This window comes from Bos mutus, chromosome 3 (genome assembly GCF_027580195.1).
Source record: "Bos mutus isolate GX-2022 chromosome 3, NWIPB_WYAK_1.1, whole genome shotgun sequence".
Classification (NCBI taxonomy): Eukaryota; Metazoa; Chordata; class Mammalia; order Artiodactyla; family Bovidae; genus Bos; species Bos mutus.
The window spans coordinates 113484371-113510605 of NC_091619.1; the positions used below are offsets into that span (position 1 = coordinate 113484371).

A 26235-nucleotide genomic window follows, 5' to 3' on the forward strand; every position below is an offset into this window, starting at 1 on the left:
CCTTCTCCCCATGTGACATGTAGGCAGACTGTGTCAGTGCTCTGGAAACCACCCTTCCTCATTCTTGGTCTGCCAGAGCTCACGAGTCAGGAGCACAGGGCCCTGGCCCTTGGCTTGCTGATCACAGAGCCTTGCGTCCTCATTATTGCATCATGTGAACCCTCTCGGTAAACAGGTAGCACTGGGAGGCAAGGGCGGAAGGGTGCCCAGTGCAGAGCTCCAGCCGAGGAAGCCTCACCGCAGCCTGGTGGTCAGCTAGTCCATGCATCCCAGATGGGGGCAAGGGGGCTTCTCTTTACTTGGGAGCATGTTTGCCTGCCCGGCACGTAGCGACAGTGTCCAGGCAACAAGAATGCAGGCATATACGACCTAAGGACCTCTGGTTTCTCCCCTCTCCTCCCTCTTCCCGGGCTGCCCTGGGATCCAGGAGGAGTGTCTCCTGAGGGCTCGCCCTGCCCAGTGCTGGCTCTGTGCCCACTTCTGCCCTGGAGCCCTGGAGTTCACAGATTCAGAGAGGAAATGCACAGCGCTGCCTGCCAGGGCCCGCTCCAGGAATACTCAAAGGAGAGGTGTGCTTTATCTCCCAACCCCCTGGCTGCCAGATCCAGGCTCTGGCAGATCAACACCCAAACCAGATCTCTTTTTAAAGACAAGAGGCCACTTCTAGCATCGCATGGGCACTCCTCACCCACTGATTGGCTTTTTCCAATGTGATCGCTCATATCCGATCACCTAAAACTACGTCTGAAAAATCGTCCACGCATTTTGGCTTGTCAATGTCTTTGGCTCGAGCTTGTTAAATGCAGCACCGTCGTGAGCAGCCTACATGCTGCAGCTATATGTTCAGACATGTGTTAGTAGCTCCTTAAAAATAACGGGACTTTAAAAGAGCAAAGGTACCTGACAGTCCAAACGTGGCTGGGGATTTCACCTGCCACACCATCTCGTCCTTCTTGATCTCAAACACCACATTAGCATCCTGGAAGAACTTGTCCATGAGGGGCTTCAGATGCTCCAGGTCTCCTGTGACCAAGGCAGCGTGGTACTCGAGAACCGGTGACCCATCTCTTGCTTGAGGCTCTTTTTCCATCTTCTGAAAGATCTGAAGTCTCCCTCTAACTGGCTCTGGCTGTCCGTCCATCGCAATGCTGATGATCTCAGAAAGGCTCTCCAGGAAGGGGAAAGATGGTCTTCTGGAGTGTGGGCTATTTCTATTGTCATTACTCAATTGTCATCCAGCCGGGGCTGGGTGGTGGTGTATTTATAACTCCTGTGGGCTCTGATGTGATAACCGTCACTCGGTATGACCAGCATCATGTGACCACTGAGACGCCAAAGAGCTCGGCCACCCCCTTGCGATTGTGTACATGTAAACTCTAGAGCCAGGCCCATCTGTGTGTCTCCCAACCAGTTCGCCACACCACGCGGGCAGACGGCCTGAAACAGGCGGGCTTCTTTTTCCTGCTGTGTAGGATGGCTGCTTTCATTTCATCCTCTTCCTTAGCTGCTGTGGCCAGTGGTGAGCAGATGTATGTTCCGAGGGCTGTGTTGGCCCCGAGGCTGTGTCAGGGAGATCCAGACAGACACTAAAAATGGCCAGGCTCTGCACAAGTGTCCCGGGCGGAGGCCCCATAGTAGGACAGACCAGGGATTCCCAAAGGCATCGTCATCTGGGGCCTGGGGGTTTCTTCCAGCTGTTGAGAACTGATCCCAAAATGTGCATCCCTTGCTGAAGATGAGAGAGGCCACAATTGTTTTTAATGAATGGTAACAGCTCTTTATTAGTAATGTACTAGTTACTGGCTACTAGTTCAGGGATTATTTTATTGTCTAAACATTAATAAGGTTTAAAAATGGAGTTACCATATGACACAGCAATTCCACTCCTGGGCATTTATTCAGAAAAGATGAAAGCTCTTAATTAAAAAAGATACATGCACTGCAGTGTTCATAACAGCACTATTTACATACAATAGCCAAGACATGGAAGCAACCTAAATGTTCATTAACAGATGAATGGATAAAGAAGATGATGTGTGTACACATACACACACACACATACGTATATAATAAGAATATTAGCCATACAAAAGAATGAATGCCATTTGCTGCAACATGGGTGGAACTAGAGATTATTATACTAAGTGAAGTGGGTCAAACAGAGAAAGCGAAATATGATATCACCTATATGTGGAATCCAAAAAAATGATACAAATTGACTTATTTATAAAAAAAGAAGTAGACTCACAGACAAAAAAACAAGCTTATGGTTACCAAAGGTGAAAGTAGGGACAGGGATAAATTAAGAATAAACTACGAATTTGGGGTTAATGGCTCAGCAGTAAAGAATACACCTGCAATGCAGGAGTCACAGAAGACATGGGTTTGATCCCTGGGTCGGGAAGATCCCCTGGAGCAGGGCATGGCAACCCAGTCCAGTATTCTTGCCTGGAGAATTCCAAGGACAGAGGGGACTGGCGGGCTACAGTTCATGGGGTCGCAAAGAGTCAGACACAACTTAAGTGACTTGGCATGTATGCATGTAGGAATTGGGGATTAACAGATACACACTACTACATATAAGACATAAGTCTGTAAGCACGGGAAACTATATTCAATATCTTGTATTAACCTATAATGGAAAAGAATCTGAAAAAGAATATATATATATATACACACACACACACACACACACACACACATATATAATAAAACAGAATCTCTTTGCTGTAACTCTGAATCATTGTAAATAAACTATACTTCAATAAAAAATTTAAAAAAAGAGTAATGAGGTTATTTTTTCTTATAGCATAGATAAAACCCAGTTCTCACATATTTTTCCAGTTCTTGGTTTTCCCCTGCTGGAAAGTTGGGAAGGGCCAGTGCGGTGGGGCTCCCTGAAGCTGAGCTGTAACAAAGCACGGGCCCAGAGGCTGCAGGGAGGAAGGCGGGTCGGAGGGCGCTGCCTGGTCCTGGGAAGGGAAGCCGTGGAGCTGGTGCCCAGGAGAGTTGGGCACAGACACTCGGGGGAGGGAGTGGAGATATCAGTAGCCGCCATCCTCTTGGTACCAGCGGTAGCCTAGGGACCTGTCGCTATGTGGTGCTGCAGACAAGCAACCAGTAGGGAGACAGCAGGAAGAAAGCTCTGACATCAGGGGCAGGGCTCAAGAGGCAGCAGCTCCTTAGTCACATCTGGGCTTCCTAAGCACCCTCTTTCCCCACATGCCTCTCTCTCAGTCTCCTCCATTCCCCAGAGCAGCCCACTGACCTTCCCTACTCTCTTTAAGCCCTTCTGAAGCCTGAGCAGGATCTCTGTGTTGGGCCTTTATTTTGGTCCTATATTCCCTGGGGTGCTCCTTTCATCAAGATTTCCATGAAAAGGGGGACCCAGCAGAATACCCTTGGTTTTTCTTAGTGGAACTTGCAGTAAAGGGTGGAGGGGAAACTGGATGCTCTTATGGTGGCTCAGATAGTAAAGAATCTGCCTGTGATGTACAAGACCCAGGTTTGATCCTTGGGTCGGGAAGATTCCCTGGAGGAGAGCATGGCAACCCACCACAGTATTCTTGCCTGGAGAATCCCATGGACAGAGCAGCCTGGCGGGCTACAGTCCATAGGGTCACAAAGAGTCGGACATGACTCAGCAACTAACACTTTCGTGATTTAATAAGGGGACTTCCCTGATGGCTCTGTGGTAAAGAATCCACCTACAATGCAGGAGACATAGATTTGATCCTTGGGTAGGGAATATCCACTGGAGAAAGAAATGGCAACCTACTACAATATTCTTGCCTGGGCCAGGCAAGAATGTCTTAGTACGACATGGACAGAGGGGTCTGGCAGGCTGCAGTCCCTGGGGTCACAAAGAGTTGGACATGACTTAGCAACTAAACAACAGTATGACTTAATAAAGATGTGTTTTACCCTCATAATAGACCTGACTTTCAGGCATAAATGTATTCCACAGGCTGACCCAAGGCCTAGAGCTTCTTCCAACGGTAAAACCCACATCTCCTCTGTAGAAGGGGACTGCAGGGTGCTGGATAGGAGAGGTGTGGCTGTCTGTCTGCTCGTCTGTGTTGGCTTTGTGCAGGCATATAGGTTGAGTTGACTGTGTCTTGAAGGCTGAAGAGCTCATGTGGATGGCAGACAGTGTAGGCAATGGGGTGACTGAGAACACTGCTGGGTACTGTGGAAAATGCAATGGTAAAGGATACAGATCGTGTTTGCAAGGAACATACAGGCTTCTTTGGACACAAGAGACAAGAGTATACAGAGAATGGTACACAGCATCACTGAAGACCATTTCCCTTCTAGAATATTCACTAAATAAAATCTTTGACTCTTCCCTTTTCATTTCCTGATTATGTCGTTGCTCTATTCATTTCAATAGTGATATTAATTCTTCAGATATCTCATTTCTTTAAACATAGCCATTTTGCCCTGTTATATTCTCAGACTGATAGTTTGTAAATAGATACATTTCTGAAAGACTTTTCATGTGCAACTATAATCCAGGATCCAGCTGGAGCCTGTGCTTTAAACTGGAGCATTCTTTTGTACCTGACGCATGTTGTCATGGGTTATTTTTAAAAGGGGTGGAAGCCTGGAGGTGAGTCCAGTGATAAGAGCCATTCCACCCTGTGTTCTATGCTAAGTTTAGCTTTCCAAGTGTTATATTTGTCAACAGTGCCCTAAATACCCAAGCTTGATTTCAGTGGGCAGGGAGTAGCAGCCCAGAAACAGATTTTGTTCTTCGTGAGAGCTTTGTAAAAACAGCTCATGGGAGACGGAATTGGCTTCACAAGTAGGACATGGAGATTATCAGGAGCATAGCAGGGTTGCTGTTGTTTAAGGAAAAAGAGCTGTATGTGTGACTATGACATCAAAAAAGTAAAAGTAAACAAACAAAAAAAGCCCCCACCAGTGGCCCAAGGTCCACCCATTCATTCACCTATTCATTCAGTAATCATTTGTGTAAGATTATGTTCTAGGATGTGTTGCTGGGTTTGGGGGATTCAGAGACAAAAAGGCATAACACATTTATCCTCAAGGAACACATAGAGCCCTGGCTGCACCAATTAGGCAAGAAAAAGAAATAAAAGGCATTTAAATTGAAAGAAAGAAGTCAAACTGGTACTATATATTGGCAGATGACATAAGATTATATATAGGAAACTCCAAATATTTTACCAAAAAAGTACTAGAACCAGTAAATGAATTGAGTAAAGTTGCAGGATGCAAAATTAATATACAGAAATCTGTTGCATCTCTATTCACTAATAATGAACTATCAGAAGGAGAAATGAAGAAAACAATCCCATTTACAATTGTGTCAAAAAGAATGAAATACCTAGGGATAAGCTTACCTAAGGAGGTAAAAGATCTGTACTTTAGAAAATGGAAAGGCATTGAGGAAAGAAATTGAAGGTGACACAAACAAATAGGAAGATTTTTGGTGCTCAAGGATTGGAAGGATCAGTATCGTTAAAATGTTCATACTACCCAAAGCAATATACAGACTCAATGCAATCCCTATCAAAATATCAATGGCATTTTCCACACAACTAGAAAAAATAATCTTAAAATTTGTATAGAACCACAAAAGACCTCAAAGAACCAAAGCAATCTTTTAATTTTTCTAAATTTTATTTTCTTGCCTGCGCCTAGAGGTTCACAGGGTCTTCTTTCCCCAGCCCAGGATTGAACCCTGGCCCCAGTGCAAGCACCAAATCCTAACCACTGGACATGTGGGAATTCCCAGTCAAAGCAATCTCGAGGAGGAAGAATAAAGCTGGAGGTATCATACTCTCAGATTTTAATTACTACAGCTTTAGCTACAAACCTACAGTAATTAAAACAGTGTGGTACTGGCACAGTAGCAGGCATGTAGATGAATGGAAAGGATAGAGAGCCCAGAAGTAAACCCACGCACATGTGGTCAGTGAATCTGCAACGAGGGATGCAAGCGTGTGTGATGTGAAAACGTCTCTCCAGTGAATGGCTTTGGGAAAACTGAACGGCTACATGCAGAAGGATGAAACTGGACCACTCTCTTATACCATATACAAAAATAAGCTCAAAATGAATTAAACTCTTAAATGTAAGAGCTTAAGCCATAAAATTTCTAGAAGAAAATATAGGCAGTAACTTCTTTGACATCAGTCTAACCAATATGTCTTTGGATATGTCTCCTATGGCAAGGGCAACGAAAGCAAAAACACACAAATGGGACCTATTCAAACTAGAAAACGTTTGCACATCAAAACCATCAACAAATCAGAAAGGCAACCTGCTGGATGAAAGAAGATATTTGCAAAAGATATGTCCGGCAAGATACCCAAAATATATAAGGAATTCATACAACTCAATATCAAAAAAAAAAGAAGTAATTCTATTAAATTATAGGCAGAGGACTGTTTGTATCTCATTTTCATCATCCTCACCCTTCTCGGCTTCCTTTAAAGGCAACATATAGCCTTCAAGATGTGATTCACCACTAATCTTCTCTGCCTGCTTCAGTTGATATGAAAACTCAGTTTCTTTCAAGAGTGAATTTACCTACAAAGTTGCTTAGCAGCTGTCAGAATCTTTGAGGAACTGACTAAAACAGAAGAAGCACCAGGAGATGAGAATTTTCGTTTTCAAATAGGAAGAGAACTTGATTCCTCAAAGCCTGAACTGACATCAGTCTTGGGCAAGGTCCTTAAATGGCTCACGAGAAGGTTGGATTGGGAGCATTTAGAAAAGAAGTGGGGGCACTTGGAGCTCTGGGGTCACTAGGAAGAGGTCAGGGTGGACTCAGAGAATTTTATTTCGTGACATGGCTATCTCTAAAATGCAGTGAGATGTAGGCATAGATATAGTAGGCATAGATAAGGTTGAAAATCTTTCAGAGAACATGGAAAACATACGGGTCATTCTTTAGGAAAATCTTGCTAAAAAACTCAAACTGGAGAAATAATGGTACATGTAAAGAATTGCTGAATTCCAGAATCACTGGAGCTTTAGAAACACTGATGCCTGGATCCCAGCCTGAGAGATTCTGATGTAATTGGTTGGAGGGTACAGCTTGAGCATCAGCGAAGTAAGAAACTTTCCAGATGCCTCTAACATGCAGCCATTGCTCGAAAGGGAAGCCCAGAATCCGAACAGACTAAATCTTTCTAGGAGCTGGCCAGGTAGTTCACCGGATGTGAATATGGCTTTGTAAAGAATATGTTAGGGTCTTACAAGTGTAATGTTTTGTCCATGAGAGACACAAAAACTCTTCTCCCTACCAAGGCCTGTAACTTGGTAGCTAACAAGAGGGGATTTTTGCTTCTCAATCAAATGAGATGAAAAAAAATCCACCTTGTAATGATAATGAGATAAACAAAAGCTAGTGTTCAAATGGTAATTATTATTTTCATGTGATATCAGGATCTTTGCATCCTGCCGTTGAATTGATGAATGATTGATTTTCTTTTCATCAGAAGCATCAGAGGATGAGCTCTGATGACATTCTGTGGAAAACCCAGCTGAGCCTGAAATGTGAAGCTAGTGGGTTTGTTACCGGGTCAGCCTGCTTATTTGAGGCCTTGATACTCCACGTGTTTGGGCCACGAGGCACGTGCTCTTGGAAAAGGACTACTGCGTGGATTTTTTCCTAGACCATGAGGCCAAGGTCTGGCTTCCTTCTGGGGTCAAGTGTCCGAGTAAATGGACACAATGGGGCAAGAAGTCATTCCCCTTTGGGGACATCATGAAAGTCTGAGCACTTTCTCACATATGCCAATGTATCATCCCGTTATCCTGGTCGGTTTCCTGCTTCCTACATGAATTGTTTCTGTAAATGTCCAGGGACTAAATCCAACGTTTGTACCACCTGGCTCGGGCTTCCCAGGTGGCACAGAGGTAAAGAATTTGCCTGCCAGTGAGGGAGAGGAAGGTTTGATCCCTGGGTCAGGAAGGTCCCCTGGAGGAGGAAATGGCAAGCACTCTAGTATTCTTGCCTAGAGAGTCCCATGGACAGAGGAGCCTGGTGGGCTACAATTTATGAGGTCAAAGTGAGGCAGACATGAGTGAGTGGCTGAGCACACACACTGCGGGCACAGTACCCCAGGTCTTACTATGGATTTACTTTCACACATCTTTTGATCCTCACTCTCCTTTTTTTAATTTCTAAAGGCCACTCCTCCTTCATCCCCCCTCCCTAAAGCTTTTTAAAATGACAGCAGTTTCCCCCTTAAGGTTACCAAGGGTTACCATGTAGAATAAATTAGGAATTTGGGATTAACATACACACTGCTATATATAAAATAGATAAACAAGAACCTACTGTACAGCACAGGGAAGTCTATATACTCAATATTTTGTAATAACCTAAAAGGGAAAAGAATCTGAAAAAGAATGTATATATGAGTGTATAACTGAATCTCTTTGCTGTACATGTGAAACTAACACACCATTGCAAACCAACTATACATCGGTTAAAAAATATGTAAGGGAAAGAAGCAAGTCACAAAAAAATGAAAAACATTTCTTAAAAATAATAAGCTGGGCAGGTATGTAAGGCTCTGCTTTTTTTGTGGACCATTTTTTAAAAAGTATTTATTGAATTTGTTACAATATTGCTTCTGTTTTATTTTTTTGTTTTTTGGTATGAGGTATGTGGGATCTTCGTTCTCAGCCTGGGATTGAACCCTCACCCCCTGCATCTTAAGGTGAAGCCTTAACCACTGGACCACCAGAGAAGTCCTGCAAGACTCTGCTTTTAAGAGCCCAGGACATACCCACATCCACTGAAGCCAGTCACACAGACATCAGAATCCAAAACATGGACGTAGCCTACCCTTCTCTCCAAATAACAATATTAGCACAGCACACCTCATTTAACAAAGCATTAAAGCATCGTGCTCCCTCAGATCAAGTGCATCTATTAATAATGACTTAAATCGTCTGTACTGATTTCACATTATTAAGAAACCTCATTCCCATCATGTGGAAGAATACAACAGGGCGGGGGTGGGGGTGGGGACACCTTGCTAACTTATGTCCAAAGAGCACAACCCAGCTCGGGGCAGATCCTGCCAAGACACACCACGAATGCTGTCTCATCCAAAGGTCAAGAGCTGCTCTCATCCAGAGTCCAGGAGGGCTCTTCTGGATGCTCAGAAGCGAAGGTGCCCTTGAGCACTGCCATCCACGGTGGCCGAGGGGGGATGGAGTAGCCTGGTCCTTGGCGGGCACAACCACGGGTAAACAGCCCTGGAAGGACATTTACAGACTCTGGGGAACCGTGCAGGAGAGCAGCCCACTGAAGCTCTCCCTGATAAAGGTGATGGCATCTCTTTACAACTATCATGGGGATTTAATTACATGATAAAATTGCAGCTCCTGCCTCTTGAGACAAATTGCCTGTTCAGACTGATTGTTTTTTATGAATCTCACACAGGGAGCAAAATGCTTCTCTCCTGAAGTTGGCTTGGTCTGATGGTTATACCTCATCATCCTTTACCTCCCTCCTGGAAATGAGAAGCTTACTGATCCTGCAGTTGAGGAGGGGGGTGTGCCTGGTGGTCTCTTGGTTGTTTTGCAACTCTGCACAGAGCAAAGCCAGCCCAGTGATGTCTGATGGATTGAATGTTCATTGACCTTATTTTTCTGTTTGCAAAAAAAAAAAAAAAAAGAGAGAGAGAGAAAGAACTTTGAATTTCCAACAGAAAAATAAAAGGCATAATAAGGAATAGAAATGACCGCTAAACATATACACAACATCCAATTTTACCAATGTGAAATGCAAGTTAGAAAAAGAGATCTTTTTCATCTATCCAGTTGTGAAAGGTGTTTTAATTTTTTTGAAATTTTTGGCTGTGCTGGGTCTTCGTTGCGGCACATGGGCCTTCTCTAGTTGTGGCCCAGAGGGGCTCCTTTAGTTGTGGAGTCAGGCTTCTTGTTTCGGAGAGCTCACTGCAGAGCACGCTGGCCCAGTAGTTGCGGTTCGTGGGCTTAGTTGCCTGCGGTGTGTGATCTTAGTTCCCCAGCTAGAGATCGAACCTGAGTCCCCTGCATTGGAAGGTGGATTCTTAATCACCGGCCCACCAGGAAAGTCTCCTGAATGGTTTTTTTTAGAAATCAAGTTTTGGAAGAGTTTAGTGAAACTGCTATTTCAGAGTTTGCAGGTGGAAGGGTGAATTTCTACACCATTTGGAAATATTCTATATTGAGTGCACATGTACGGGGCATTTTTCAGGTACCAGAGGCCTACAGAGATTCAGAGTAGAAATCCTTGCCTTTAAGGAGGGTTACACTTAGCAAGAGAGAGAAAGACTAGACAGCCGTTAGCTGGCAAGTGGAGTGAGACCACTGATGGATAGGGGTCCAGGTGTGAAGATGAGAACGGATCAGGGAAGTTATGAGAATGACAGGAAGTAGGGGTGGGACAGGCTTTTTCTGAAGGTGGCATCTGAGCAAAGCACAGAGGGAATTGAAGGAGAAGATGACTTATGATCCCCGAGGGTGTCTGTTTCCCTCTCTTGGCCTGTGCTGCAGGACCTGGTCCTGTTATCCTGGGCTGAACGAGAGGCAAGCATCCTTGGCCTCGACGCTGTGTTGCTGGGGCCCAAGGTGCAGTCTGGAGGGTGGGCGCTTAGGAGACCAGGCAGGCAGAGCGGAGACCTGGGATAAAGCGAGCCACTGGCAGCAGGTCTGGGGATCAGAGTTGAGGGCTTAGACCTTGGTGGACACAGAGGTGTGCTGCCCAGATGCTGCTGTTAGGGAGGACTTGTTTCCTCGCTGTGAGCTCCTTCTGGGGAGACAGCCACCTCCTTCTAGAAGGGACGGCCCCCAGTGGGGCGGATCTAGAGACCGAGGGAGCCAGGAGACTGGTGCTGCCCTGGTGACTTCATGTGGAGAAACCATGACATGGGTCAGCTCTAACGCTCCCCTGGGGTCTGGCTGAGATGTTGGGGGGGGCCTGAGTCACAGGTCAACCTCCCTTCTGCCCATCCTGCCCTCTCCCCTCCCCCTCGCAGATGTGGATGCCCAGCAAACACCCTGCAAGGCCACAGCACCTGACTGTGAACTGGGCCACCTGGAAGGATGGGTGGGCGTGTGGTCAGAGCAGTTGAAGACAGGGAGCAGAGACGGCCTGTCCCAAGGCCAGGAGGGGTGAGAGGGGTTGGGGGGTGTCACTGAGGCTGGTGCAGACCAGAGTTTCTCAACCATCTCAGCTGAAGGACTAGGAATGTAAAAATTTTTAATTATTTTTAAACTTTTTGGCCATGTGGCATACAGGATCTTCCCTGACCAGAGATGCTCAAACTCCCACCCTGGACATTGGGAGCTCGGAATTTTAACCACTGGACCACCAGGGAAGTCCAAGGATTTTTTTTTTTTTGGTACCAATTTGTCACAGAGTGATTCTTTTTCAGAATACAATTAAAAATTAATTACAAAAAAAAAAAAAAAAAAACCAAATGGAGAAAAGGCAGAATTCCAAGTCCAGAATGTTAATTGTCAAGTTGCTGTAGATGTTTCTAAATGTTTACTGACAATTTTCACAGCAAACCCTTTATGGAGCACCCCCTACCTGCAGTGGGCTGTGAGTAGCACCTTTACTGACCAGTTACTAGAGTACAGGGTGGGTGAAGAGATGCTGGGAGAGATGGTGGGGTGGGTTAGTTCACAGCACATATTTTAAGTCCTCGGACACAGGCTGTAAAATTGGGACTGTTCATTGTTGGACAGGGGTTGCTGGACCTTTTTTGTAAAGTGTAAGATAATAAATATTTTAGGTTTTGTGCCTCTTATGGTCTCTGTGGCAACTACTCAGCTCTGCCATTGTAGCATGAGAGCCACCACGGACAATATGCAAATAAATGGGCAGGGCCATGTTCTAATAAAACTTTATTTATAAAAACAGGTAGCTGGCCCTCAGATGACAGTTTGCATGCCTTTGCTGTACTCAGTAAGGAACGATTGCAGGCTTATAGGCAGGAGAGTCACATGCACCTCAAATAGGAAAGTTATTGCATCTCTTTCTCTGCATACCTTTTCTACCCTTCACCTCAGTGAAATGTGCTCTTAATTCTCATGGCAAATTTGACTCAACAACAGTCAGAGGAGCATCTGGGTACCAGGCACACACCTGTCTCTTTCTTCTATATCTATCCTGCTTTGGGTTTGCTAAACTTCTTTATTTAAAAAATTATTTATTTTTGGCTGTGCTGGGTCTTCACTGCTGTATGGGCTTCACTCTAGTTGTGGTAACTGGGGGCTACTCTTTGTTGCAGTGTGAAGGCTTCTCCTAAATCACTGCAGATGGTGACTTCAGCCATGAAATTCAAAGACACTTGCTCCTTGGAAGAAAAGTTATGACCAATCTAGACAGCATATTAAAAAGCCGAGACATTACTTTGCCAACAAAGGTCCATCTAGTCAAAGCTATGGTTTTTCCCGTGGTCATGTATGGATGTGAGAGTTGGACTGTGAAGAAAGCTGAGCGCCGAATAATTGATGCTTTTGAACTGTGGTGTTGGAGAGGACTCTTGAGAGTCCCTTGGACTGCAAGGAGCTCCAACCAGCCCATCCTAAAGGAGATCAGTCCTGAGTGTTCATCGGAAGGACTGACGTTGAAGCTGAAACTCTAATACTTTGGCCACCTCATGCGAAGAACTGACTCATTTGAAAAGACCCTGATGCTGGGAAAGATTGAGGCAGGAGGAGAAGGGGACGACAGAGGATGAGATGGCTGGATGGCATCACCGACTGGATGGACATGAGTTTGACTGAACTCCAGGATGTGGTGATGGACAGGGAGGCCTGGCGTGCTGCAGTCCACGGGGTTGCAAAGAGTCGGACACGACTGAGCGACTGAACTGGACTGAGCTGAGGGCTTCTCATTGCGGTGGCTCCCCTTGTTGTGGAGCACAGGCTTTAGGGCACGAGGGCTTCAGTAGCTACAACACGTGGACTCCATGGTTGTGGTTCCCTGCCGGGAGCTGGCATATTGCATATTGAGTGCATATTGCATATTGAGTGCAGCACTTTCCACAGCATCATCTTTCAGGATCTGGAATAGCTCAACTGGAATTCTATCACTGCCGGGAGCCAGCGTGAGGAGCTCCACCCATGACAAAGGTCATGAGGAAGGAGGCTCGGCATACGCAAAGGCGGGATCAAGCCTCAGGAGTCCCCCTGGAAATTCTCGAGCATCTACCCCCAAAACCAGAGTCTGCCTACTTTCTGCTTTGTGCTCTCACCTACACCTCTGACTTTACGGGGGGCTGTCTCTGAAAAAAGAGTTAGCTTACAGCTCCAGTTAATAATTCCTGGGTGTGACAGTGTTTCAACCTACAAACTCCTTTGGAAATCCTCTAGCCTGCCTGAATAGGTTTATTCCGGCCACATGTGATTGTTCAGAGCCTCCCAACTGTGAGAGGCAGGAGATGTTCTAAACTGTCTAAACACAGATTCTTTGAGTAGTTAAAAGATTGATTAGAAATTGTATTGGTGAAGGGTTTTTCACTTATTGGGCCAATGTTTGCTGCTAAGTCCCCATACCCCTTACCTACTGTGTCCTTGGCAGTGTATTGACTGATACAATGGGTGTATAGAAATGTAAGTAGTAGCCTCAGTGTTTGTAACCTTGGACCCTTGAGTTAATTCTTTTCTTGATTGAGCCCACCTCACCTTTGCCCTATAGGAATGCAGCTTTGTCCAGTGCTTTTTTGGAGGCTGGTGCCTGACTTTGGAATAATCACCTTTAGAGAAAAATAAGTTTCTTAAAATGTTAACAGGCCTCCTGGCCAGAAGATGATGTAATTCACCTGAACTTTTGCATATGATAAGTTTGAAAGCCTGGCTTCGATTAGAACCAGGAACTGCTGTCCTTGCATGACTCCACCCCTTCCCCCATTATCCTCTATGCACAACTTAAGGTATAAAAACTACTTTGGAAAATAAAGTGCGGGCCTTGTCCACCGAAACTTGGTCTCCCCATGTCGCGCTCTCTCTCAAATTCTGGCTGAGTCTCCATCTGGAGTGCGGAACCCGCCATGCTTGCTAATTATGCCTGGGCTTCTAAGATCCGACCGGGGAGGCCTCAGTGTCTCCTCTCCTTCGGGAGAACGGAAGGATGCCTGTGGCCTACGTAAGTGGTGCAAACTTCTTGTCTTGAAGTTTTATTGGTCTTCCGCGTAAACCAAACTACTCAGCCTCTTTTCTCCACTGAATTTCCTCACTGAGCTATCCTCATTCTATTACTCTTTATATCTTTGATAAATATTTAAACAAATAGGTCGCCTATGCTGTCTCTCCTTCGAATACCCTGGATCAGCCGGGGCTGGACCCTGGCAGTTCCCTGCTCGAGAGCACAGGCTCAACAGCTTTGGTACACGGAGTTAGTTGCTCCACAGTGTGTGGGATCCTCCCAGGTCAGAGATGGAACTTGTGTCTCTTGCATTGGCAGGCAGGGGTCTTTACCACTGAGCCGCCGGGGGAGCCCTTGCTAACCTTCTTGAGTCTGTAAATTTATATCTTTCATCCAATTTGGGAAATGTTTGGCAATTATTTCTATAAATCCTTTTTCTGCTCCATTCTCTTTCTCTTCTCTTTCTTGGATTCTGCTCGAACGTGTCAGATCTGTGTTGTCCCACAGCCCCTGTTCATTTTATTTTCAATCGTTTTCCTTTCTGATCTTCAGACTGGATACTTTCTTTTAATCTGTTTTCAAATTCACTGACTCTTTCTTCTGTCATCTTGGATCTTCTGTTTGGCCCCTTATTGTTGAGAACGAGGCCACCCCTGGCTTCAAGGGGAGGAGTGGTGGTGTTCTTTCTCCAGCCCGAAACCTTGTGTTGCCACAGGGACTCTGTTGGTAAAGGAGGAGGGAAGTGGATGTCTGCAGCTGGTCTCAGGGCACCAGTCTCTCCACCTCTATCCTTCCTACCTATGCAAGAGTTAACTGTTTCCAGATTAGATGATCTCATTCCATTGCTGAATGGCTCCTCACTGCCTTTCCGAATACATGTAAACGCCTATGTCTAGAAATTGTGGCCTCGCACGATACAATCCCAGCTTGCTGGCCCGGATAGTCCTCCTTCTCCTCTGACTTATGCTCCTTGTTTCCAGCCAGGCCCCACTTCCCTGCATCAGGTGGGCTGTGCGCTCCACGTCTGCTCACTCCGTTCCCTCTGTCTCCGGCCCTTCCTTTCCATCACAGCCCATCAGTGCACATTCATCTTTCAAGGGACAGCCCAACAGATTTTTACTGTCTTCCATATGTTGTTTTGTCTATTAATATTTGTTACGCACCTACTCTGTGCCCAGATATGGCCTCTAGGACAAGCCCAGACCCTGTTCAATGCCCAGCGGCTGGGCTTAGTATTTGGTACCAGGCTACAGGTAATGCATTTGCTATTTCCAATTGTTTCTCTGGAATATTTATCCTGAACAGGGTGTACCATTGCAGGAACCATTGCCCTCCTGGAAAGGCAGAAAGGACCTTCCCTCGTATCTTCCTTTCTTTTTGTTCTTTTGAACCCCTCCAGTGTGCTGGGGAACGATGCTAATAGAAGTGTGTCATCAGCATACATTATGTCTTTATTAGCCTGTTTCTCAATTTTGATTCTGAAAATATCCTGATTTAGTCTAATTGCAATTTCACCGTGTTCCACAGGCAGTGACGGTTCATACTGGGGGAAGCTGAGACGTGACCCTGCAGGATTTTTCTTCCTGCCCATATGCTTTGAAGCTGGACCATTAGCTCGAAGGCATACATCTCATCTCATCACAGTGATTCAACCTGCTTCTGGGGAAAAAAAGAGCTTAGGGTGTGTGTCTGGTGGAAAGCAAAGGAATATCTTCATTCTAGGTGGTGGGAGATATTTTTCTGAAGCTAAAGCAAGGGCTGCTGCTGGAACTATTTTATTCCTAAATAATTTAACTATATTCAAAGATAATCTGATGTTATTGTAGGAAAGTGTATTTCTAATAAATTCCACTTGATCTGGGTGAATCAATTCAGGCAGCGCATAATTGAGTCTGTTAGCAAGGACTTTAGCAAGAATTTTGCAATCAGCGTTAATTAAGAAGATGGGACAATAATTTGTGCATAATTCCGGATCTTTTCCTGGCTTGTGAATCAAAGTAATAAGAGCAATGCTCCGGCTGGTGGTGGGATAGTGTCATTAGGTGCTGATTTATAAGTACTTAGAAAGGTTTAATTTCATTTTGCTTCGAGCAGGGTCTCCCTGCCCCCACACACTCTGATCAGGGCTTCAGCCAAGACAGCAGAGCCCGTGTCTCCCCATGCTTCGCCGCCATCACTGACCTCCTGCTGCCCATTTTTGTTTTTGTTCTGCAGCTGAGACACCCCGCTCATTCACCCAGGTTTTTTTTTTCTTAATATTCTTATTATTTGTAGAGTATTTCTTAATACTATTTGAAAAGTGTTTCTTAATACTCTGAATTATTTGAAGCGATGGACTCCATGCTCTTGATGACGTGTCTGCATGCTTGTGTGTGATGTAAATTCTCAGAGCTGTCACAGCCTTCAGGGGGACGTTTTCCATGGATCTTCCAGCTACATGTCTTGGGGTGGGTCTGTGTCAAGAGCCCTCGACTGTAAGTCAGGGAACATACCTGGTTTGTGTGCTGCTCCTAATTGACTGTTGCCCAGTAAGGGAATACACGAGAACCCTGGTGTCCTGGTCTGTAAATGCAGCCATAGGACAATTATAGGCATGACGGGGTAGCGGGAAGAGCTCTGGGTTTCCCCCTCCTGCAGCTGTGGGACCTGAGATGTGGAACTCAACCTCTCTGAGCCTCGTTTTTCTCTGCTGGGGAAGTGGGAGTCCTTGGAAAACACAGACCAACTAGAGTCCTCACTGCACGTGATTCCTCTGTCATTGTCTCCACTTGGGGCTCGTTATAGCACAGACAGGCTCTGGTCTGCAGACTTGTTCTCCTAACGATCCGAACAAGGCCATCTCTGGGCAAGGCTGCTGCTCTTTGGTGAGTCAAGCTGATAAACTCACTTCTCACCAGGAGACACCTTCCCTGCCCATCTGACCTGGAGCTGACGGTTCCAATGAAAGTGGGGCCTGTTCTACACACCCATGAAGGCAACAGGGTTTTCACCCATCTCCAAAAACACACTACATGTTGGTCTTGGAGCTCCAGTTCGTCCCATTTGGAAGCACCCTGAGAGATGACCCCGCTAATCCCATTTTTTTTTTCTTTTTCTTTCTGATTGTACTGTGTGGTTTGTGGGATTAATTCCTTGACCAGAAATTGAATCCTGGGCCTCAGCAGTGAAATCGCTGAGTCCTAACCACTGGACTGCATGGGAATTCCCAACAGTCCAATAGTTTCAAATGAGGAAATTAGGATTCAGATAGAAGAACAGACCATACAGGTTAAGGACCACACATATAGTGGGAGCGCCAGGCTTGAACACAGGTCACGTCGTTGCTAGTCTCTTGTCGTGTCTATTACACTGTCAATGCCCACACACTTGCCATTCGTTCAAATGTGAGTCCTCCAAGGCGGGAGTTGTGCTTATTTAACTTACATTCAACTGCTGAGCTTTCTGTGGGGGACCTTCCCCTCCATGCAGAAGGAGGTGGGTGTAGCCCTGACCGCACGGCATGCTAAACATCTCGCTGACGGAGCGAGCAGTCGAATTCCACGGCAGACTCCACTGGCCCTTGTCCATCCCACATTCACCACACTCATTCTGCACCTATATGCGAGGCGGCACGAGCTCTCTTAATAAAAACCCAATTAGTATTTCTTTAACTTGCCTCCAGATGCTTAAATACCATTACCCCAAACACAACATAATGCCTCTAGTTTTTCTATTTCAATCAAGAATTCAAGTAGCATCTTGACTTGTATATAATATATCAGCAGCAAAATCATGGAATGCTGACATCCTTAATAATAGCAATTAGTAATCAGTTGTTTCTTAAGTAGTTTGATTACGCCAGTTACCAAATTGTACAGATGATGCATTTGGGGGGCAAGCAGGGTCTCTCCACCCCTCCCCCGCCATCCTTTCTCCCTTGCTGTGTTCTCTCAAGTCAGTGAGCTGATAGGCGTTCCAAAGAGGTGAGGTCGAATAATTCCACTGTTGCTAATACTGAACAGCACAGACTTGGCTTTAGCAGAAAGTAGAATCAAATATTTCTTTGCTGAAAGACTCACTCCAATCATGTCTGTGAAAACCCAGACTGTGTCCACCTGGGTAAATGTTAGCAAAGGAGTTTGGCCTGCCCATGCAGGCAGGCCACCCAGAGAATGAGCCTTTCTATAGGCTTCCCTGGTGGCTCAGAGGTTAAAGCGTCTGCCTGCAATGTGGGAGACCTGGGTTTGATCCCTGGGTCGGGAAGATCCCCTGGAGAAGGAAATGGCAACCCACTCCAGTATTCTTGCCTGGAGAATCCCATGGATGGAGGAGCCTGGTGGGCTACAGTCCATGGGGTCGCAAAGAGTCGGACACGACTGAACGATTTCACTTTCGCTTTCATAGGTTTCCCAGATAGCTTAGTGGTAAAGAATCCGCCTGCCAGTGCAGAAGCTGTAGGAGACGCAAGTTCGATCCTTGGGTCAGGAAGATCCCCTGGAGAAGGAAATGGCAACCCACTCCAGTATTCTTGCCCGGAGAATCCCATGGACAGAGGAGCCTGGCGGGCTACAGTCCACGGGGTCTCAAAGAGTTGGACACGCCTGAATGACTGAGCACACGCACAGGGCTAAGGCCTTCTGCCAGGCTCTGGATACCAGGCAAAGGTCTTGATCTTAAGGAGGTCATATTTGAGAATGAAACACTCAGTGGGTATAAAGATGAGCTCCGCAAGGTTTTGTGTTTCAGTAACAGATGGAGACTGAGGGCTTTGCGCTCTTGTGGCCGGGGGAGGTGGGTCTGTGTGTTGGGTGGACAGGGTGGGCTTTCTGGAGAAGTGGACTTCTACAGGATCTAGAAGAAGGGGAGGTCTAGGTGAGCCTGGGTTTTGTCCTGGTGGAGATGTTTTTATTGGGAGGGGGTAGGTGGGAAAGATGAGGGAGCAGATTGTGGATGAACTGGAGCTCAGGCTTGTTCCCCTCATCACACACACACACACACAGAGCCCAGCTCCAGGACAGCCTCCTTGGTTCCTCATAGCAGGCCAATCTGGGTCTGACTGGGGTTGAATGCCCACTAGAGACCTCCAGGCACTTCCCAGCACCCTACGGGGCATCCCAGGGACATCTTTGCAGGACAGCAGGTGGCTTCCCAAGGGCACAGGTGAGTTGCATCTTTAAGGGAAAACCTGACTGAGGACCCCTCTTCTGCCCCATGGCCAGGCAGGGCAGGTACGTTCGGCACTTGGCCCTGTTATCTGCCGAGGCTGAATTCTGAAGTTCCTTTGCCCTCTGCCCTCTGTAAGGGGCCCCATGTACACCTGAAGGGTTGTCCAGAACACGTCATTCCCACCATTTTCCCAGCTGGTTCCTCTTTTCCCTATGCTTTTACTGGGATGCTGACATGGATCTGCAGAAATAAATAATAATAATTTTTTTCTGCTCTATTTTGCAAGAGTAATGATCTCACACACGAGCATGGGGATATCACTGAGCAAAACATGGTCCCTGGATATTTATGTTGACAAGCAGAAAGAACGGCTACTTATCTTACTGCTGCAAATTATCGTCCTGTAAACAGTACTCGGAGTTCTTTCAACCAGGGCTGTCCTTGGGATGGACAACTGAGCCTCTGCTTTCCCTGAAACGCCTTTCAACCTGATCTTTGGCCCTGTGTCTCCTGGTCTGGGGGCATCTTCAGAGCCCGCCCCTTGCTGGGTCCTTGCCCGTCTTCTCGCTCATCATCCCTTCATCTTCACCTTCCTCCTTGGGAGAACTGAAATTCTTTCCTGTATCCATTCCCAATGCGTGCGGCATTTCAAGGTGTTGCCCCAAGTTCTGACCACTCACCACACATTCTAAAGCCCCCACGTGTACGTCTTAATGCAGACGGCTCTTGTTCCTCTGAGGTGTGTTGCCCGAGGACTCACAATCACCCCTCTCCCAGGAAAGAGCCTGTTTACTCCCACACTCAGGAAACAGGCAGCCTCATTCCATTTTAGACAGAGACAGTGAGATTTGGGGATCATGGCTTGAGAGAAGCATGGGGCTGGACGGGGTCTCAACAGTGATCCAAGCCATACTTCCCAAAGAGTGTCCGCAAACCTCCAATCCCTCCCCTACCCCTGCCGACTCCCATCCCCCCCCTGCCGGTGGTGAAGCCACGCAAGCTTTTACCCTGCCCTCCAGCATCAGCGTGGGTCTCCAGGGACCACATCCCAGGTGCGCTCCTCCATGGAGTTTTGCTCAGGGGCCTCTGCTCGGGAAGCGCTAATCAAACCTCACGCACTAGTTACAAGTAAAGGCACTGACTCAGAGAGGGAACGTGACTTCTCTGAGGCCACACAGCTCATTGGTGGCCGAACCCAAGTTTCCCGCTGGAGCCTTTCACTCCAGGGCTCCTTGAGGCACCTGAAAGGCTACCTGTGATGACCGGCTGGGCTCTGCACTCCTGGGGGGCCATCCTGTGTGTAATTCTCGTTTCTAGTCTCCCCTCGTTCTCCTAGGCTCACAGCAAAAGCTCAAACCTCGTCACAATCCCAGATCCCTCTGATTTCTGTCTGGCTTGGTGTCCCTGTCCTCTGCTCCCCCCTAACTTCCCAGCGTTTCTCAATGTTGTCACTTATCTCTGTCAGCCACTCATCTAGCCCACTGCCTGGATTTAGACCCTGCCATCTCTTCCCTGGGCACCCGCCTTCCATCACCTCCTAACTAGATCTTGTTTCCTGACCTGTCACGTTTCCTTCAAACCCCACTCTCACACGTCAGCTGGAGTGGCAGCTGCCTCGTGCATCTCCACCCCCGGTTCAAGCCCAGCCTGCTTCCCCTGCAATAAAATCATGGGTAACAAGATGTGCCCTGAGGCCACACACTTAATCATTCAGTTACCAGCATCCTGAACCGAAAACAGCCCGGAACAAGCCCAGGTCCTGACAGCGTGGCAGCAGCACTGACCTGTCCCTGCCCTTTTGACTTGTGCCGTTGGGTGGGGAGAAGTATATATGGATGTGATTTAGAACCTAAAGGCTCATCGTGGGACGGAACAGGACCCCCTCAACACAGAGTTCATTGGTTTCAAGTGCGCAGTAAAAAGGTGGGGACAATAAAGATGGCGCAGGAAATCAGCAATGTGAAAATAAATGATATTTTACTTTTTGTTGGAGAGGCTAGATTTTTATCTTGGATTAATAAAAACATGTTATTAATACTGAGAGATTTAGCTATTTAAAATAGTACGATGTTACCTGTAATTTATATTAATATGTAGCACTGACCATGTGTCCTATTGTGAAAACAGTTATGCTATTTAATAAATGAATCAAAGGAACAGACTGGACTTCCCTGATGGTCTAGTGGTTACAAATCTGCCTGCCAATACAGGGGACACAGGTTCGATCCCTGGTCAGGGGAGATTCCAAGGGAATGACAAGAGGCCAAGGGGCAAAGAAGCCCGTCCACCACAACTGCTGAGCCTGTGCTCCAGAGCCATCCTAGAGCAACTCCTGAAGCCAGAGTCCTAGAGCCCACCCTGTACAACCACAGGAGCCACCGTGGTGAGAAGCCTGTGTGCCGAAACTGGAGAAACCCAGCAGTCAGCAATGAAGACCCAGCGCACCCCAGAATAAAGTGAATAAAGAAAGAACAAATCAAGGTTGCTGTTGGGCTTCCCTGGTAACGCAGATGGCAAAAAGAGTCTGCCTGTAAGGCAGGAGAACCGGGTTCGATCCTTGAGTTGGGAAGATCCCCTGGAGAAGGGAATGGCTACCCACTGCAGTGTTCTTGCCTGGAGAATTCTATGGACAGAGGAGCCTGGTGGGGTCCATGGGGTCGCAAAGAGTTGGACACGACTGAGCGACTCACACACACACACACACAGAGCTGTTGTTAAAGAATAAGCAATGATATTTTAACTCGGGGACTTCAAATATACAAAGCCCTAACCCACTGGGACAGGTTTGTGAAAGAGGAGCGTGTACTCGCTCCAGCCAGAATCCCGGCAGAAAGCAGGTGGCGGGGATCCAGGGTATCCAGTAGGCACGCAGGGCTCAGGGAAGCGATGGGGTCTCCGGAGGCATCGGGAGAGCCCCACTCCCTGTGTCTCAAGGGGCAAGCAGGGAGGTAAGAGCTGACACCCTACAGCTGAGCCTTCAGCCCAACATTGAAGCCAGATCACAGGGGCCGTCTGGCAGGGACGGGACGGGTCCCTGGAGCAAATACTCTGCCCTCCCCGCTCCTCGAAGTGCCTGGCCTTAGCTGCACCCAGAGAGCGCGGGGCCAGGAGGACGCGATTCACCAAGTCACCCCAGGAGCAGGCAGTGGGCAGGCTGGCTCGGGAGGGCAAATACAGAACCTAGAGCTCAGCACTCCTGGGGGAGGCGCAGGGGAGGAGTTGAGTCCCCTCCGTGCCCCCGTACAGGCTCCTGGGTTGATACCTGTACTGTGTGTGTTCTCAGTGAGGACCCTGCCCATCCAAGCAAAGCCAGGTCTGAACAGAGGCGGGGTGCTCTCTGGGCACATGGTTGCTGGGCCCTCACCCTGACTGGGGCCCAGATATCAGAAACACCAAGGAAAAGAAGCAGCAGGAGCTGGTTTCTCTCTAAAGCCTTCTGCAGGCTGCTCACACCCCCAATGAAAGGGTACACGGAGGTGGTGGAGGGGTGAGGAGGGCTAGGGGAGGGAGGAGCAGAGGGATAACCACTCCCTCGGAAGTGCCAGGCTCTGATCTTGCCCTTCATCACATTACATCTCCACTCGCCAGGACCAAGGGCCAAGTGTGTTCCCTTTTGGTGACCTGCCTACATGAGTGAGCACGTGTTTGTGTTTGTGTGTGAAGGTACATGTGTGTGCGATGGTACACATGTGTGTGTACTCACACATGTATGTTGGGAAAGAATTTGCCTTGCGTGGGGAGGGGAGTCATGCATATCCCTTAGGAGTCAAGATAGGCTTGCGGAGGGCACATTTGACGAGCTGGGAAGCAGCCTGGTACAATTAAAAGTTAATCTCAGGTCAGGGAAAATATTTTCAGCAAGTGTGACAATGGTATTATATCTGTGTTATGTGAAGCAGACCTACAAGATGTCAAAAAAGATAGAAAGACATGAGGAGATATTGCTCAAGGACCTGACTAGACAAGTCACATGTGAACAGATCTGCAAAGAAAACCCAAATCCTGTGGATAAGACTTGGTCCTGAGCAGTAAAGAGAGGGCGGGTGAGCAGGCATTAGAGAAGGGCCAGGGCACGCTGACTAAATTGGAGATTTAAATGTGAGTATTAATCACCCATAATGTTCAGGGTGGGACATGACACACACACTCACTGACGGAATAGAAATCCTTTCAGAGAACAATTTGGAAAATTTATTCTTGTCCCAGGAATACTGCTCCTAAGGATTTATCCTAAGGACACAACCCTGAATAAGAAAAAAAAGCATATGAATGCTAATAAAGACACTAATTACAGTATTATTGATAGTAGTAAAAATGTAAATGCACAGTCCCTTCTTGTAGGAATTTGGTTTAAGTATTTCGTGGTTAATCACCTCAATAGGTGATTGAAATTAAGAAGACCAGGTAGCAACATGGAAAACACTTTAGGTATATTAACTCAACAGAGCAAAGCACAAAATTATACCTCCCCCATGACTGTAAGTCGAGGAAACTCACACATGCAAACAGGCTAGCTCGGAAAAAGAGTGGAGAAATGAAAGGAGACACTGTGCTGGGATGCGGATGCCATAGTTTAATTTTTCTCTTTGTAAATTTTTGGTATTGCTTTAATTACTGCCTGTGTAACACACAGATATATACTGTGTGTGTGTGCATATGTATAAGGACTTCCCTGGTGGCTCAGGTGTTAATGAATTTGTCTGCAATGTGAGAGACCCGGGTTTGAACCCTGGGTTGGGAAGACCCGCTGGAGAAGGGAATGGCAACTGGCTCCAGTATTCTTGCCTAGAGAATTCCACGGACAGAGGAGCCTGGTGGGCTGCAGTCCTTAAGGTTGAAAAGAGTTGGACACTACTGAGTGGCTAACACACACACATAAGTATACATAGCATATATCAATATATATATTATATACCTATGTATACTTATGGTGTGCACATATACTGCACACTACATGTATATCTATCTATATGTATACTATATGTATTTACATACATGGCACCTATGTATATTATGTATTCCCTAAGATGCTACGGAGAAACTTGAAGGAACTTTTTGGCCAGTGTAGTATATGTATATGAATATTGTGTATATACGTAGTAAATATGTGTATAATACTATGACATACAGATATATACTATGATACATACTGCATATACACACAGGTATATGCTATGTACATATACGTATACACAATATAGGCAGCACGTATGTATGCTTATAGATAATAATCGCAGAGCTGGGCATGTATCATTCTCCTCTTTCAACCATCTGCCCTCCACACTCAAAATCCCCCTCGCGTGTGCACGGTGGGAACCCAGCAGGTACGTGGCGGTTACCTACGAGCACCCCGGGGGGCAGCTGGGCGGAGGGGTCCTTCATCCAGTCGTCATTGGCCAGTTCTATCACGGCGTCCACGTGCCGAACGTCAGCGCAGATCAAGTCCTTCAGTCTCGCCTCATCCCTGCCTTCCAGGGCTGCCTTTAATTTCTTTACGAAATCGGAGTTGACCGGGTAATCGGGAAGGCGATCAGAGACCGACATTGTGCTGTCGCCTGTGTGTTAACCAAATCGCTCTTCTCAGCTGAGTCCAGAGTCAGCAGCTGTGTGGACAGGGCTGTGGGGAAGCCTATAAATAGAAGAAACGTGGTCAGTTACAGCCCCGGGGACTGGCCACCTGCCAGCAGCCCTCCCCACTCCCTTCCTCACAGAGACGGGAATTAATCTCCAAGGCCTCCGTTAGGATCCTAGAGACGGGGCCAGTAAACGCGTCTGTGAGTGGGAGAAGCAAAGAGCACAGGGTTGTAAAAAGTCAGGCTGTCCTTGGCACTGCTGACCAACGTCTTCTTTTGTCAAAGTGAGACTCTGTCCTGAATGTTTAAGATCCTTTTCCCCAAGATTGGGCTTGCAAATCTCTGTGCTGTTGAAAGGAACGTTTTGTAACGTTCTATTAATATACCACTGTACTCCTTCACTTCATCTAAAAAGAGTCTGGTTGACTACAAGTTGGACCTGACTTGAAACCGAGGAGAATGCAGGAACATCTTTGGTTTCTGAATTCAGAGATGGACTGGCCGGTCCTGAGAAGACAAGATCATCACGTAAGTGAACACAGACAAGCATCCTAAGTGTGAGCGGCAGCCTCTGTACTTCTTAAGGATGCGAACCTCAGCGTAAAGCATCCAATTCCACGCCCGATGGACGTGCAAGGCGCTGGTGCTGGTTTCTGCACATTCCTTGGGGGTAGGCGGCTTTCCCCCCCATAACCTCTGTCTCTAATGGTCCTGCATCTCCTCCATCTGGGTCCAGTGGCAGCTGGGTGCTCTGACAACTTGGGGCCCAGGCTGGGCCATTTAGCTTAAAAGTTAGTTTTTGGATACATTAAAAATTGAAATAGATAACACTGTGCAAGTTCGAGGTGTAGGTCACGTTGATTTGATGCATTTATGTATTGTGACATGGTTGTCATCGCAGTGTTAGCTGACACCGCTATCATGTTACAGAATTGCAAGCTTTTGTCTTCTCTTGTGGTATGGATACTTCAGTTTTGGAGTCTCTTAGACAGGTTGACGTTGTCTTCAACAGCACTGTTGTCTATCGTCACCTTCCCGTGCGCTGGATCTCCAGGACTTACTTATCCAGTGGTTGCAAGTTTGTGCCCTTCCGTGCTGTTTCTTCTCTGCCCTCACCTAGTTGTTTTTTTTCTATATTTAAAATTTAAACAATTAATCATAGTTTTTCAGTTGAAGCGTAGTTGGTTTATAATGTGGTGGTAGATTCTGGTGCACGCAGAGTGATTCAGTTATACACATATTGGTGTTGTGATCAGTCGTGTCCAACTCTGTGCTGACCCCATGGGCTGCAGCCCGCCGGGCTCCTCTGTCCGTGGGATTCTCCAGGCAAGAATACTGGAGTGGGTTGCCATTTCCTCCTCCAGGGGATCTTCCTGACCCAGG

General features: G+C 46.9%; 1 protein-coding gene across 1 annotated transcript in view; it reads right to left on the bottom strand.

Annotated features, from left to right (window-relative positions):
• The window catches only part of ASB18 (ankyrin repeat and SOCS box containing 18), an 80821-nt gene extending 55932 nt beyond the window's left edge, over window positions 1-24889 (bottom strand). The window contains 2 exon segments of the mRNA XM_070368541.1: window positions 901-1023; window positions 24619-24889. Of these exon segments, the coding sequence (XP_070224642.1) occupies window positions 901-1023; window positions 24619-24823 (328 nt within the window). The 5' untranslated portion in view covers window positions 24824-24889.
• Between the last annotated feature and the right edge of the window lie 1346 nt (window positions 24890-26235).